We start from the raw sequence: 16,521 nt of genomic DNA on the forward strand, positions 1-16,521 counted from the left end.
CCTTGGCTTCTCACCATGATGATGTTAGTTTTCTGAGAGGCATTAAGCATTTGCGTCTGCCAGTGCATAAGATTTGCCCTGATTGGAATCTTAATTTGGTTCTGAAAGTGCTTTGCGAGTCTCCATTTGAACCCTTGTGAGGAGCCTCACTAAAGGACTTGACCTTGAAGACTGTTTTTGGTGCCTATTTGTTCGGCAAGATGGATTTCGGAACTTCAGACTTTGTCCTGCAGAGATACGTTCTTGCGTATTTCCAATCACGGGGTTACGCTGCATACGGTTGCTTCCTTCTTACCGAAAGTGATGTTCTTTTTTCATGTTAATCATTCGGTTGAGCTGCCGGCCTTTCTAGAGTGGTCTCTGGATTCGCCGGAGTCCAAAGATCTTCATCTTTTAGATGTGCGTCAGGTTCTTTTGCGATATTTATTTATTTAGGTTTTTTATATACCGGCATTCATGATAAGATCACATCATGCCGGTTTACATTTGAACAAGGAGTGCAGGATAACAAAACTAAAACTAGTGCATAGGAAATGAAGTTACAATGAACAAGGGTAATGGAACTAGGAGAAGAGAGAAAAACATGAGTAAGTTAACATCATAATAAATTATTTACAGAGTCAGAGTGGATGCATTCTTTGAGTAGTTGAGGTGAGATTTAGGAGTGTTCTGGGAAGGCTTGTTTAAATAGCCAGGTTTTAAGTCTTTTTTGGAATGTAGGGAGGCAAGGTTCATGGTGAAGATTCGTGGGGATGGAGTTCCAGAGAGATGGTCCAACTGTCGAAAAGGCCCGTTCTTCAGGGTTATATGTCGCGTGAATTTCGTATTGGGTACCTGGAGGGATCCTTTGTATGCTTCTCTGGTCGGTCTTTTGGAGTTATGTTGGCTGAGAGGGTGTTGAAGGTCAAGTGATGTAAGGTGGTGGATGGTTTTGTATATGATGGTGATGGACTTATAGATGATTCTGAAATGGATGGGGAGCCAATGAAGATTTTTTAGTATGGGGGAGATGTGGTCTCTTCTTCTGGTGTTGGTAAGGATTCTTGCCGCCGCATTTTGGACCATCTGTAGCGGTTTAGTGTACGACGAAGGGAGACCTAGTAGGATAGCGTTACAGTAATCTAATTTTGCAAAGATAATTGCTTGAAGAATTGTTCTAAAGTCATGGAAATGGAAAAGCGTTTTTATCCTTTTCAGCACTTGGAGTTTGTGGAAGCAGTCCTTGGTAGTGCGGTTGATAAATGCTTTCATGTTCATCTTGTTATCAATTAAAGCTCCTAGGTCTCTGACTTGGGAGGAGAGTGAGTTGCTTGGGGGGGTGTTGGTGTTGGCGTTGTGGTTGATTTCTGGAGAGATTAGCATGAGTTCCGTTTTGGTGGTGTTTAGGACAAGGTTTAGGCTGGCAAGCAGGTCATTAATTTTTACGAGGCAGGATTCCCAATATTAGAGAGTTTTGCCCAGTGTTTCTTTAAGATATCTTAAAGTCACTAACAATATCTTAAGGTCACTAACAATTTACGGCGATTGGACCTTCTCTGTGTTTGGTGGGGCAAAAAAAGGAATCAAAGCTTCTAAAGCCACGATTTCTCGTTGGCTAAAATAGACCATTTGTTCGACTTATACAGGGTAGCCCATGGGAAAAGTAGCCTGCCCTGTGTGGCACTGGTATTGGAGGTGGGCTACTTTTTCCATGGGCCACCCTGTATTTGTAAAGGTCGAGTAACTCCGCTACTTCCGGGCGGAGTGTCAGTTGGTTTCGCCTCAGGAGGTATGCAGAGCCATGACGTGGTCTTTGCTCCATGCTTTTACCAGACATTACCGTTTGGATGTTCGGGCGCAGGAAGATGCCACATTTGGTGTAAGTGTATTGTGTGCAGGGTTTTTGGCTTCCCACCCAGTGTAGGAGTGCTTGGGTACATCACACTTGTCTGACCAGGAAAGGAAAATTGGTTCTTACCTGCTACTTTTCGTTCCTGTAATACCACAGATCAGTCCAGAGACCCATCCCCTAGTTGCTGAAAGACCAAATTTTGTGTTTGGATTCTCAGATTGTATCCACAAATTGTAAATGGGTTGAGCGGTTGTCGTTCCTTACAGGGAAGTGAGGGCTCCAGTTATGGGGGGCTCCAACCCTGAGTTAACTGTTCACCCTAGTTTTGGGGGTTCAGTTTTCTCTGCTCATTGTCTTGGGTACAGGTCAATACTGAGTGATTTGCAGGTGTGCTCGGATATGTAGCAAAAGTTTTGTTCTCTGCCTCCATGTGTGGGGATACAAAACCCACTTGTCTGGACTGATCTGTGGGTATTACAGGAATGAAAATTAGCAGGAAAGAACCAATTTTCCTTTATACATACTTTGACAAATAACTTCCGAAAAACCTTTTGGTTTAAAGCCAACCTGAGATCAGTGGTTGTGGAGAGATTCAGACTAGTCTGTTTTACCTACTTTCCATTCCCTGTACGTACCTGGATCAGTCCAGACAGTGGGTTATGTCCCCAATCCAGCAGATGGAGTCAGCACAAGCTTTGAGGGGGCGTATCCATATATGCTACTACCCCCTCTGCAGGAGTTCAGTATCTTCTGACTCCAGCAGATGCGAGTAGGGGATTCAGGCTCCCCTTCATCCCTTGCTATTTCATTTTCTTTTAGTTACCTGACTTCTTGCTGGTTTGCTTGTTTGTCTTGTGGATCAAGTTTGTTTTAAGTTTAAAAAAAAAAAAAAAAAAAAAAAAGGTTAGAAGTAGGGTCAGGATCCTCTCAATTTCTGGGGAGTGACTTTGCTTCTCTGTCTTTGCTCTGGGCTGTCTCTTTCCTGTTGGAACGGGGGTAAGTTGTTTTTGTTCTTTTTTTTCCCTTGCAGCTCAGCCCCGGTGCCCGCGAAAGCCGGTGGTGCCGGCCTCTTCGCGTCTCTCCTTTAGCCCGCGGCCATTTTGCAGCTCCTTGGGGGCTGCTGTGGAGATCAGAAAAGGACGTCTGGGGCGGGTTGTGTGGCCGGGAAGGCCCCCCCGCGGCACCTTCTCCTCGTGGTGCCGGCCTCTTTGCGTCTCTCTTTTAGCCCGCGGCCATTTTGCAGCTCCTCGGGGGCTGCTGTGGAGATTAGAAAAGGACGTCTGGGGCGGGTTGTGTGGCCGGGAAGGCCCCCCCGCGGCACCTTCTCCTCGTTTCTGACTTCGGGCAGTGCGGGCCGGCCGGGCCCCCCCCCCGCATCGGCGCTTCCTTGCGCGTGGCCCCCCCCGAGGCTTCTCCCGATTTTTGGCACTGTTTTTTGTTTTGTTTTGGTCTGTGCTCCGGCAGCGTTTTTCAATGCCGCGGCCAGCACGCTGTGCAGCCTGCGGCGAACCGGGGTCCCGGATCTCTCGGGAGGGCATCTGTACACGATGCCTTCCCGGGGGGGAAGGGCCCTCACAGGTCTTTCAGGATTTTTCATTTTTTGCCCGGGCGACGGGGGCCGGCCACTCCGCCGTTTTTGGCGGGAACGGCGGCCATGTTGCACTCAGAGCGCCCGGAGGCGCAGATCACAAGGGAGGACGGATCCCTAGCGGGTTTTTCCTGCGGAGGGGCTCCCCCTCTTCTGGTGCAGGAACAAGGCACCCATAGCCAGGTCACCGGTAACGCGCCGTCCACTGATCCTCCCCCGAGCAGGCCGGGGTTTTCCCCGGAGTTTATCCTGCTCATGCTTACTGCTTAGCTCCAGGGGTTGGAGGCGCCTGCGGGACCACCTCCTCCCAAAATTCCACGGATGTCGCCCTCGATGCCGGCCCCCCCCGACCCGTCGGGCGCGGGGGCCCCCCACCCTCCTACCAGGGGCCGACCTGTGCCCGTGCCAGTGGGAGCGGGACCAAGCTCCGCTGAACTGGGCCACGACCCCCCGGACGGGGGACAGGGAGACGGCACGCAGGAGGGAGATGATCCGCGTACCCTGCGCCCCTTCCAGAGGGAAGAGCTGGACGACCTCATCCCGCAGATCATCCAGGAGTTGGATCTGGAACCACCACCAGACCCGCCAGCCCCAGTTGCCCCCGCTGTCGTCACTTCGTCGAAGGAGGGAGACCCAGTCCTCGCGGCCCTCCGACCAAGGGCTCGGCCTTTTCCCATTCATGATTCGTTTTTACAACTCCTCACCAGGGAATGGGACGCCCCGGAGGCATCCCTGAAAGTCAGCCGGGCCATGGGACAGCTGTATCCGTTACCCGAGGATTTCCTGGACCTCATCAAGGTGCCAAGGGTAGACTCCGCAGTGTCGGCGGTTACGAAGCGGACGACCATTCCGGTGACGGGTGGGGCAGCGTTGCGAGACACCCAGGATCGTAAGTTGGCAGTTTTCCTCAAGCGGGTCTTCGAGGTCTCCGCACTAGGGATGAGGGCAGCCATGTGCAGCTCGCTAGCCCAGCGGGCTAGCCTCCTCTGGGTACAACAACTCCTCACCTCTCAGGACCCGCCGGCCGCCGAGGCCGCCCGAGCTGATCGCCTGGAAGCCGCAGTGGCGTATGGGTCAGACGCCTCTTAGGACCTCTTTCGGGTTCTCGCTCGCTCCATGGTTTCGGTGGTGGCGGCACGGCGTCTTTGGTGGCTTCGCAACTGGGCGGCTGATACTTCCTCCAAGTCCAGCCTAGGCTCTCTTCCATTCAGGGGTAAGTTCCTCTTCGGTGAGGACATGGATCAGATCATCAAGTTCCTGGGAGAGAACACAGTTCATCGACTGCCGGAAGATAGGTACCGCACGACCAGAGCATTTTCTTCCTCCCGGACCAGATCCAGAGCGCAACGGCGCCTCAGGGGCTACAGGCAACCGGCCTCCCGGCCATCCGCTCCACGGTCTCCGCCCTGGTCGTGCTCCTTTCGCGGGCGCCGCCCCGCGCGCACTTCCTCCGGACCCGGGAATCCCTCTCCCAAGTCTTCGCAATGATGCCAGTCTCGCCCACTCCCTGGCCCCCAGGATCGGGGGCCGGCTAAGGTATCTCTACGCGGACTGGGCGCGGATCACTTCAGGCCAGTGGGTCCTGGACACTATTAAACACGGCTACGCATTGGAATTTGTCCGCCCTCCGCAGGGAAGGTTCATCTTCTCCCCCTGCGGTTCGGTCGACAAGAGAAGAGTGGTTCAGGGGACTCTGGACAGGCTTTGGAAGATCGACGCCATCGTGCCCGTGCCCTCCGGAGAGGTGGGCTCAGGCCACTATTCCATCTACTTCATCGTTCCAAAGAAGGACGGATCCTTCCGACCCATCCTGGACCTCAAGGAAATCAACAAATCACTACGAGTGGTTCGGTTCCACATGGAAACATTGCGATCTGTGATCGCGGCGGTGCATCGCGGAGAGTTCCTCGCCTCCCTGGTTCTGACGGAGGCCTATCTGCATATCCCCATTCGTCCGGACTATCACCGGCTTCTTCGTTTCAAGATTCTGGGCCAACATTTTCAGTACACAGCCCTCCCGTTTGGGTTGGCGACGGCGCCGCGCACCTTCGTCAAGATTATGGTGGTGGTGGCGGCAGCCCTGCGGCGGGAGGCCATCCTGGTCCATCCTCTCTGGACGATTGGCTTATCCGGGCGAAGTCCCTCAATCATGGCCGCGCAGCGGTAGCCAGGGTGATACAGTTCCTGCGTTCCCTGGGATGGGTGGTGAGCTTCGCCAAGCGCTCGCTCGTGCCTTCACAGCGCTTGGACTTCTTGGGGGCGACCTTCGGATGGGTTCCACCATCGACCTGGTCCCTTGGGCGTTTGCGCATCTCAGACTATTGCAGTGGGCGCTGCTCTCCCGTTGGAAGCCTCTCTCGCAAGGCTACCAGATGGTGCTCCCGCAGCCGGCCAGGGACAGTTTGGCCTGGTGGTTGGATCCTTCGCACCTGGCCCGGGGGATGTCTCTCGATGTTCCCGATTGGGTGGTGGTGACCACCGACGCCAGTCTGAAGGGTTGGGGAGCAGTGTGCGATCGCAGCGCCACGCAGGGGACGTGGTCAGCGGAGGAGGCGCAGTGGTCAATCGACCGTCTGGGATCCAGAGCGGTCCGGCTGGCTCTGCGACATTTCCTACCGCTTCTTCAGAACCGGGAGGTCAGAATCCTATCGGACAATACTACCACCGTGGCCTACATCAACCGACAAGGAGGCACGCGCAGCCCGCAGGTCACGCTAGAGGCGGCGCTGCTGATGCAATGGGCGGAGCGTCATCTTGTCCGGCTAGCGGCCTCGCACGTCGCCGGGGTGGACAACGTCCAGGCGGACTTCCTCAGTCGTCAACTACTGGACCCAGGAGAGTGGTCCCTCTCCGACAAAGCGATGCAACTTCTCCTCCATCGGTGGGGGGTCCCCCACTTGGATCTGATGGCGTCCGCTCTCAACGCCAAGGCTCCACTCTTCTTCAGTCGTCGGAGTGAGCGAGGCGCGGAGGGAGTGGATGCCCTGGTCCTCCCGGGGCCGCCGCACCTTCTGCTCTACGCTTTTCCACCGTGGCCTCTGGTGGACAGGATGCTCCGCAGAATAGAGAGCCATCAGGGGACCATGATTTTCGTCGACCCAGAATGGCCCAGGCGACCTTGGTTTGCGGACCTACTACAGCTGGTGATCGACGGGCCAATCAGGCTGGGGCACCTCCCCCAGCTCCTACGTCAGGGCCCGGTATTTTTCGAGCAGGCAGAACTCTTCTGTCTTGCGGCCTGGCCTTTGAGAGGCGCCGGCGCCGGGACTACCAGGAGGCGGAAGTGTCAACGCTGTTGCGCTTGCGAAACACGTCGACGTCGGTGGCCTATGTTCGCGTCTGGAAGGTGTTTGAGTCGTGGTGTTCCAGTCAGAACACGGGACCCACTACGGCTTCTGTTCCTCAGATCCTTCAATTCCTACAGGCGGGAGTGGACAAGGGATTCGTCTATACTTCCCTACGGGTTCAGGTGCCCGCCCTTGGTTCGCCTTTGCGCGATGGGGGCTCTCTGCTACAGCACCCGGACATTCTGCGGCGCTTCTCTCCCTGTCGGGACCACTGTTCGAGCCACGGCGGAGTGCAACGCTTAAGGATCTCACCCTTACGACAGTGTTTCTGGTGGCAATCTGTTCCGCTCGACGCATACCGGAACTGCAGGCTCTTTCGTGCAGAGAGCCTTATCTACGTTTCTCCGACTCTGGAGTTTCGATCCGCATCGTTCCATCATGTCTCACGAAGGTGGTGTCTGTGTTCCAGGTGAATCAGACGGTGGAACTGCCGCCCTTCTTTTCTTCTGAGCCGAAGTCTCTACGGCTCTTGGATGTCAAGCGCACTCTGCGTATTTATCTGGAGGCTACGAATGATTTCCGGGCGTCTGACCATCTCTTCGTGCTTTGGTCCGGCCCTATGAAGGGGTCCCAGGCCTCGAAGACGACCATTGCCAGATGGCTGTAGGCTGGCATTGCAGCTTCCTCCATTGGGGTGGGGCAGACTCCCCCACCCGACATGGTTGCGCACCTCTACACGTTCTCCGGAGGCCTCCTAGCGGGGGCTCGCTCGGTCTCTTCTCAAGAGATCTGTGGAGCAGCCGCCTGGAAGTCGTTACATACTTCTCAAGGCACTATCTTGCCTCTACAGTCTCTGGTCATTTTGGCGAGCAGGGTTCTCTGAGCAGGCCTCGCAGGACCCCACCCGATTTGGGGAAGCTTGGGTACATCCCACTGTCTGGACTGATCCAGGTACGTACAGGGAAAAGAAAATTATTACTTACCTGCTAATTTTCGTTCCTGTAGTACCATGGATCAGTCCAGACGCCCACCGCGTTTGGGTTCTTGCTCCTGCTCGGCTCTGCGCTGCTTCTTGCTCGCAGTGTTCTGTGTCTTCACAGTCGTTTCTTTCACTGTTTTTCACAGCTCCCTACAAGTTGGTAGGATGTTTGCAGTTACTTGTTGCGATTACAATTGTTTTCATTCTCCGTTTCTACAAACTTGATCCTTGGGGGTTTCTACTCGGGCTTTGATATACTCGATACTGAACTCCTGCAGAGGGGGTAGTAGCATATATGGATACGCCCCCTCAAAGCTTGTGCTGACTCCATCTGCTGGATTGGGGACATAACCCACTGTCTGGACTGATCCATGGTACTACAGGAACGAAAATTAGCAGGTAAGTAATAATTTTCTTTTTCTCTCACTGAATTAGCAGTTAAATTATGATGATAACGACCAGAGAGGGATGGGCAAAACTCCTCTTCTTCTGGCCACTCTCAGCAAATATTTCGAGGAGTGAGATTTCCTGCCACTTTGACAGATGTATATGGGGTGAATGATACTTCTCTGTCCTCTTGCATCATGTAAAAGAGGAAGATGGATTCAAATACAGGAGAGGTGGAAGGAGAGCTCTGAGCTGACTGTCCTTGGATTATTTCCCACAGGTTAAACAGTCAGAGTTTGAACTACAGCAGGAGCACAGAAAGCAGCTCGTGAAGGAGATAGCAACAGTGAAGCTGGAGCTGCAGCAGCTGAACCAGCAGATAAAGCTGGCAGAGCGGGAAGTTACAGCTAATGGTGAGAGCGCACCACCTATAGCTGGATCTCCAGTGTGTCAGGTTACTTTGACAGTGGATGAACAACTGACTTTTCAGATAAGAGGACAGAGCATGAGGTTATAGCTAATGGTAATATCTGGATTTCCAAATAAAAGATTGGAGCATAGCCATAATATGGTAGTGTGAGGCATGCACCATCACTGTGTGTAACCATTGTGTGGGGGTGGGGAAGGTTTGCAATCTCATTAAATATATTGAATTTATTGAATTTATTTAACATGTGTTTGTATACTGTATATTTGGTTTTGCCATCATAACGGTTTACAGGGCAGGAAAAATTAGGAGAGTAACAATAGAGTTTTAACAAAGAATTTCAACGATAAAGTTGAGTAACATTGGGGATTAAAGAGGGTACATTTTTTATATAGGTAAAGTTCTTAGATGTCTATTGTAGAGTTCCATCGAGGGTTGATCGGGCGGTGTTTCTGTTTTTTCTTTTGAGTTGTCTGGTTGGGAGTTTGATGGTGTTGGTGGTTAAGATCATCTGAGAAGGCTCTGGTAATGTTGAAAAAGGAGAGGGGATGCATTTTTTAAGCTGCAGTAGGCACAAAAATGTTTAATTGTGGGATTACAGCTACTGGGAAAAGTACATTTGTTACTAATACCTATTCTATGTTACAGGTACGTACCCAGATCAGTCCAGGCTCCTGGGTTTTGCCTTTCTTCCAGCAGATGGAGACAGAAATTTTTACAGCCACCTGTAGTCCTCAGTATTTTTCTATTTATTTATTTATTTAAAGGTTTTTTATATACCGCGGAATGTTTCAAACATCACCTCGGTTTACAATGAACAATAATTTAGCAACAGGCTTTACAATCAATTCAGGCTGAACGAGCATATATCAATAAACCAGGCAAAGAGTAAACATATAGTACAATTGGTTCCCATCTAATCTCCTGGGAGAAACTATGTATAATTACAAACTATATATGATTAGGTGCATTATGTACAAATATTAATATACAATCTATGTATAATTAGGTACGTTCAGGGATAGGAAGAGGCAGATAGAGGTGAATAGGGGTGGGGGGGAGAGGGTGGCTATTTGAGGTTGGATGGCTCTTTGAGGGGAAGGAGAAGGAGGCTGATTGGGTAGGAGGACATTATGTATAGGCTTCTCTGAAGAGCCAAGTTTTTAAGTTTTGTTTGAATTTCTTGTGACAAGGCTCCAGGCGCAGGTCTACGGGCATTTTATTCCAGAGGTTGGTTCCTGCTATGGTAAATGAACATTCTCTTGTGGAAACATGTTTAATTTGTTTGAGAGCGGGAGTCTTGAGTTTGGCTTGGTGTATTGTTCTTGTAGGTCTATTAGATTTGTGGAATGTAAAATGGTCAGAGAACCATTGCATTTCTTGGTTGTGGATGGATTTGTGTATGAGGGTAAGGATTTTGTATGTAATTCTCGATGCTATTGATAGCCAGTGAAGGAATTGGAGTACCGGTGTTATATGATCATGGCGATGCGCATTGGTGAGTATTCGGGCGGCTGCGTTTTGTAGCATTTGTAAAGGCTGTAATGAGTTTTTTGGCAGTCCAAGTAGGATGGAATTACAGTAGTCCAGTTTTGACAATATTGTAGCTTGTAAAACTGTTAGGAAATCGTGCGGGTGTAGGAGAGATTTGATTCTTTTCAGAGTGTGGAGTTTAAAGAAGCCGTTTTTTTACAGTGGCTGCAATGAATTTTTTTACGGAGAAATGGTTGTCTATGATAACGCCGAGGCTGCGGACTTGCTGTAAGGCGAGGGGGCCAGCTTGTGAATAATTGGTAGGATTGATAGGGATGTTGCTTTGTGAAGAGATGATGAGAAGTTCGTTTTGCTGGTATTGATTGCTAGAAAGTTTTCGGTGAGTAGATTCTTTATTTCTTCAAGGGCAGATTTTCAGAGCATTGGGTAGAGAGTCCTTAATGGGGATGAGGATCTGTACATCATCTGCATATATGAAGTGCGGGAATCCAAGTTTCATCAAGAGTCGACATAGTGGGATAAGGTAGATATTAAACAGTGTTGATGAGAGAGAGGATCCTTGAGGTACTCCTTGTTGTAGTTTTCTGGGTTTGGATTCGTGTCGGCCAATTTTAACACTGTATTTTCTCTCATTAAGATAGGAATGAAGCCGGCAAAGAGCAGATCCAGAGATTCCGATTTGAGATAGGCGGGTGATCAGGGTATTGTGATTGACAGTGTCAAATGCAGCTGATATGTCAAGCAGAGCAAGGATGTAAGTGACCCGTGTCTAGTGTTTTTAGTATTAAATCTGATAGAGACAGGAGCAGGGTTTCGGTACTATGGTTCTTGCGGAATCCATACTGGGACGGAAGTAGTAGTTGATGTTCATTTAGAAATTCTGTGAGTTGCTTATTTATGATTTTCTCCATTATTTTAGAAAGGAAAGGAAGGTTCGAAACTGGTCGGTAGTTGGATGGTTCAGTAGGGTCCAAGTCCGCTTTTTTGAGGGTCGGTTTTATTATGGCATGCTTGAGTTGCGTGGGTACCAGGCCAGTGGTGATAGATTTGTTGAGAATCTTGGAAATGGGTTTGGCAATCCTTGCTGGAGAAGAAAGGAGTGTTTTTGTGGGTATGATATCAAAGGGGTGCATCGCTGGTTTAATCTTTTTGAGGATAGCTTCTATTTCTAGAGGGGTAATGGTTTCAAAGTTTTTGTAAGGGTGACCAAGGGTGGTATAGTTGTATTGGGGTTATGTATGTGTGCGTTAAGAGAGGGTGTAGTGATGCGTGTTTTGGTAATAGGTGAATTGACAATAAGGGGGGAGGAGGTAAAGCGTGCCATGATGTTATTTATTTTGTCATGAAAGTAATCAGCTAGCTTCTCACACTTGTTTTCATCCTCATTATCTGAGTTAACGTTTGGAGGAGTAATTATGCTAGATACATATTGGAAAAGAGCACGTGGGTTGAATTGGTATTGATGAATCCTTGATGCGTAATAGTCTATCTCTATTTATTTAAAAATGTTTCTATACCGCTTTTCCAAACAAGGTTTAGTCAAAACGGTGTACAAAAGATACAAATCATAAAAATAAAATAACATAATTAAAAATTACACATCTTGTAATAAAATAAAAATACAATAAAACAAGTTCATAAATTATTAAATCCTAACAAAAGCAAGATAAGTGCCATCTTCTAGTAGATGGAGGAGGTGCAAAACCTGCAGTTCTGAACCTCAAAAAAAAAAAAAAAGACTGAGAAAGTACGGAGAGTGGATAGAAGATTCCCCTTCTGGTGGGACCATCTCTCCTGGTTGTAGGGTCGAATGAGCAGGGGTTGGGGACCCTATATTGCTCTTGGTGACCTGTTGGGGGGTGAAAACTGTTGGTCCAGTTCCCTCCAGGATCCCAGGTAAGATTCGTTTGCCACTCTTCAGTTAAGCCTGCTTCTTTTTCTGTCTGTCCTTTTTCTTGCTTTCAGCCTGTTTGTGTTTTTTCCTTTTTTTTATAAAGTTAAAAAATAAAATAAAGAGGGTCAGAAAGGCAGGAGGCGATCATGTGGCTTTTTCTCTGTGCTTTGGGGGTGGGTTAGTTATTCTTTTTCGCTCTCCTGCTGGTTTTCTTCCCAGCCCGCATGGTCACCGCTGTAACTCTGAATGCCTCGGGATTTCCAATGCACCGTTTGCGGGTCTGCTTCCTCGTGCTTGTCGCAGGCAGGCCGCTATGTCCGATGCCTCACCGCTGGTGAGGGCACATCGGGGGGGGGCCCTGCGACATCTCCCTAGCAGCACCAGTCTAGCGGATCAAAAGCTGCGCAGTGTGAGGCTGAAGTTCCGTTGCCACTGAGCATGGAAACGGGGGCCGTTTTGGGGATCCTCGCACAGAAATCGGCAGGGGAGGGGAATCTCCTACCCGGGCTTTTCCTGGCCGATTTAAGCCCCAAGGAGGCCTGTGGAGAGTCTGATGATCTGGATGAGGATCTGGAGTCTTTCCTCCCTTTTTCACCCGAGTTCGTGCTCTTGATGCGCAAAGCTATTTTAGCCCATGAATCCTCGGGGCGGCCCTTTCGCAAGCGCCAGGCTGCTGATCCCCCAAAGGGGAAGAGATCCAAGCTCTCACGGTCCCCAAGGATTTGGTGGATCCAGGGGCCTCCGAAGGCGGGGATTTTGGAGGGGGTTTTCCTCCCAGAAATCTGAGGGGGAATTGCCTTCGGTGGTTGGTGCCTCAGACACTGATCCGGATTGGGGCCTGCAGGACCCGTCCGAGGAAGCAGTCTGTCCTGTCCATAGAGGGCGATGATCCCAAAATGCTTCGCCTTTTTCAGGAGGAGGAGCTGGGTTCCTTGATCCCATATGTCCTGGCAGAGTTAGGCATAGTGGCACCCCATATGGATTCGAACCACGAGGAAGTGGACCCAGTCATGGCGGGCCTGCGGGATTCAGCCAAGAATTTTCCTTTTCATAAGTCAGTGCAGCAGTTGGTGGTCAGGAAATGAGATACTCCAGAGACTGACCTGAAGGTGAGCAGAGCTATGGACAAACTGTATCCGCTGCTTGAGGACCCTTTGCAGTTGCTTCGGATTCCGATGGTGGATGCCTCCATTTCAGAGGTTACAAAGAAAACGACCATTCCGGTTGCTGGGGCCGCCACTCTGAAGGATGTGTAAGATAAGCTTGAGGTGCATCTTAAAAGATTTTGAGGTATCAGCACTGGGCATTTGGGCGGCTGTCTGCAGCAGTTTTATGCTTCGAGCATCTCTGCGGTGGGGTGCAGCAGTTACAAGAACGTGCGGATATGTCACCCACGGAGTCTCAGCAGGCAGAGCGTCTGGAAGCTGTGGTTGTGTATGGCGCTGATCCTTATATGACCTCATTCGTACTTTGTCTAGAACAATCGTGTCTGCAGTTTCCGCCAGGGGGCTTCTTTGGTCGCGGAACTGGTCTGCTGATATTTCCTCAAAGGCTCAGCTCTGAGTGTTGCCATTCAAGTGCAAGCTTCTTTTTGGCGAGGACTTGGATCAGCTGATATAGCTGTTGAGAGAGAATAAGGTTCACAAATTGCCGGAGGATAAGCCCAAAGGGTCTAAGGATCCTTTCAGTCTTGCTTCCGGGGGCAAAGGTATTCAGGCAGAATAGAGCTCTGGCCACTGGCCAGTGGCAGGCCTCAGGGAGGTCACAGTCCTGGAATCAGTCCTTTTAGTCCTGCAGACTGGGCAGGGATGGCTTCAGCCAGGGTTCTGGCGGGGCTAAACCCTCACAATGAAGCAAGGCTGGTCCACTCCTCTGTCCCAGTGGTCGTCTTATTTTTACAAGGAATGGGCCAAGATGACATTGGTCCGGTGGGTTCTAAGCATGATAGAACAGTTACGCTTTAGAGTTTGCTCATCCGCTGCAAAGCCTTTTCATTATGTCTCCCTGCACCGCATTGGAAAAGAAGCGAATTGTGCTTCACACTCTCAATCATCTGCGTCGGCTGGGGGCTATAGTTACTCCATTTATTTTGTGGTGCCCAAAAAGGACGGGACGTTCCACTCAGCTCTCAAAGTTCCTTGTTTTCTAATGGAAAGTTTGTGTTCTGTCATCGCAGTGGTTCGAAGGAGAGAGTTTTTGGCATCCCTGGATCTGATGGAAGGGTATCTGCATATCTGAATCCGTCCGGACCATGAGAGGTATCTCTGGTTCATGGTCCTAGGAGAACATTTTCAATTTTGTGCCCTTCTGTTCGGCTTGGCGACAGCTCCCTGGACCTTTACCAAGGTGGTGGTGATGGCGGCGGCCTTCAGGAAGGAGAGCGTGCTTGTACACCCATACATGGACAACTGGTTGATTCAGGCAAAGTTTGCAAGACCTGTGCAGGCAAGCAATGGAGGTGGTTACGTGCCGTTGTTGGGTTGGATAGTGAACTTATGCAAGAACCAATTTCTCCCTTTCCTAGTACTGGATTTTCTGGGGGCATGTTGTGATACACACGAGTGGGGAAGGTTTTTCTCATGGAGGAGCGTATGCTCAAGCTACAGTCCCAGGTATGGAGTCTCTTACAGGCCCGTTTGCCCAGAGTATGGAATTACTTACAGGTTCTCTGCTCCATGGCATCTACCTTGGAATTCGTTCCCTGGGTTTTTGCTCATATGCGGCCTCTTCAACAGGCATTGCTATCCCACTGGGATCCAGTATTGGAGCAGTTTCATCTTCCCTTACTGATTCAGCAAGGTCCAGTCTGTCATTGTGGTCCTCTCGCCACCATTTCAGCCATGGGGTGGACTTGGAGGTTGCTCAGTGGATGGTGGTAACTGCCAATGCCAGCCTCTCCGGTTGGGGAGCAGTCTGCCAGTCCCAGTTTGTCCAAGGTCAATGGTCGTCGTCAAAGGTGTCGTGGTCCATCAATCGCCTTGAGTCGAGAGTGGTGCGGTTAGCCCTTCAGGCGTTTTTACCTCTGTTGTACAACCATCCAGTCAGAATTCTGTCAGACAGTGCAACGATGGTAGCCAAATCAACCACCAAGGGAGGACCAAGAGTCTAGCAGTGGCTCAAAGTGAAGATGCTAATGTGTTGGGCGGAGCAGCATCTGTCTTTGGCAGCCTCCCACATTGTGGGGTCTGACAATGTGCAGGCCAACTTTCTCAGCCGGTGGAAGGTGGATCCTGGAGAATATCTCTCAGAAGAAGCAATGTGCCTCATTACCTGCAGATGGTGTGTTCCTTATATGGATCTAATGGTAACTCAGCGAAATGCCAAGGCTCCTCGATTCTTCAGTCGCAGGAGAGAGCGAGGAGCAGAAGAGGTCAGTGCCCTGGTTCTTCCTTGGCCAAGTGACATTCTGATATACGTGTTTCTGCCATGGGCTCTGGTGGGCAAGATAGTGAGGACAATAGAGGTACACCCAGGAAGATTAATTCTGGTGGCTCCAGAGTGGATTGGAGACCTTGGTTCGCAGATTTGGTCAATCTGGCGTTGGACGGCCCTTTGAGACTGGGTCATCTTCCAAACCTATGTCAGGGACCAATATTTTTAGATCGAGCAGATCACTTTTGTCTAGAGGCTTGGCTTTTGAGAGGTGGCGATTAAGAAAGTAGGGATATCCTGAGGATGTCATTACTACTTTGGCAAGCTTGAAAGGCTTCCACTTCTCTGGCATATGTCAGTGTGGAGAATTTTCGAGTCTTGGTGCACTGATCAAAAGATTGATCTGTGGCGAGTATTGGTGGCATAGACCCTTGCTTTTCTGCAGAAAGGGTTAACAAAGGATTTGTCTTTCAGCTCCCTAAGAGTGCAGGTTTTGGCTCTGGGCTATTTTCGAGGCCAGGTTCATAGGAAGTCTCTGCATCCCATCCAGATGTGGTGCGTTTTCTCAGGGGCGAAGCATTTGCGGCTTTCTACTAGGTAGGTGTGTCCCTCTTGGAGTCTTAATTTGGTTCTCAAAGGCATGTGAGGGGTGCCTTTTGAGCCCCTTAAAAGGGTTACCTTAAAGGATCTCACTTTGAAGGTGGTTTTCTTGGTGGCTATTTGTTTGGCCAGAAGGGTGTCTGAACTTCAAGCCTTGTTCTGCAGGGAGCCTTTCTTACAGATCTTAGATTCGGGGTCTCCTTGAGGACGTTCCCATCTTTTCTACTTAAGGTGGTTTCGGCGTTCCACTTAAGTCAATCAGTGGAACTTCCGGCTTTTCCAAGCTGGAGCCTGGGACACCTCATGCTAAGGACCTAAGGTGTTTGGATGATAGATGCACCTTGTAACGTTTCTTGGAGGTTACAAACAGTTGTAGATGATTGGATTACCTTTTTGTGCTGTGGAGTGGTGCAAAAAAGGGCCAGAAGGCTTCGAAAACCAGGATTGCACATTAGTTGGAGGCCATAGGTTCCACTTACATTTGTTGCGGTCATCCTGTCCCAGAGGGGTTAAGGGCTCATTCAGCCCAGTCCCAGGAGGCTGCCTGGGCAGAATGTCAGCTAGTGTCCCCGCAAGAGATTTGCAGGGCAGAAACTTGAACATCTTTGCATACCTTTGCCAGGCACTTTTGATTGGATGTTCAGGTGCTGGAAGCTGCTAGT

At 50.1% G+C, this 16,521-nt stretch overlaps 1 protein-coding gene across 3 annotated transcripts in view; it reads left to right on the forward strand.

Moving 5' to 3' along the window:
- HAUS5 (HAUS augmin like complex subunit 5) overlaps positions 1-16,521 on the forward strand; it is a 124,527-nt gene that overhangs the window by 43,031 nt on the left and 64,975 nt on the right. For all 3 annotated transcript variants that reach the window (XM_029576778.1, XM_029576780.1, XM_029576779.1), the window contains exon 6: positions 8,353-8,485. In XM_029576778.1, coding sequence (XP_029432638.1) covers positions 8,353-8,485 — 133 coding nt within the window. The remainder of the gene's footprint in view (positions 1-8,352; positions 8,486-16,521) is intronic.

This window comes from Rhinatrema bivittatum, chromosome 14 (genome assembly GCF_901001135.1).
Source record: "Rhinatrema bivittatum chromosome 14, aRhiBiv1.1, whole genome shotgun sequence".
In the NCBI taxonomy this organism is placed as follows: domain Eukaryota; kingdom Metazoa; phylum Chordata; class Amphibia; order Gymnophiona; family Rhinatrematidae; genus Rhinatrema; species Rhinatrema bivittatum.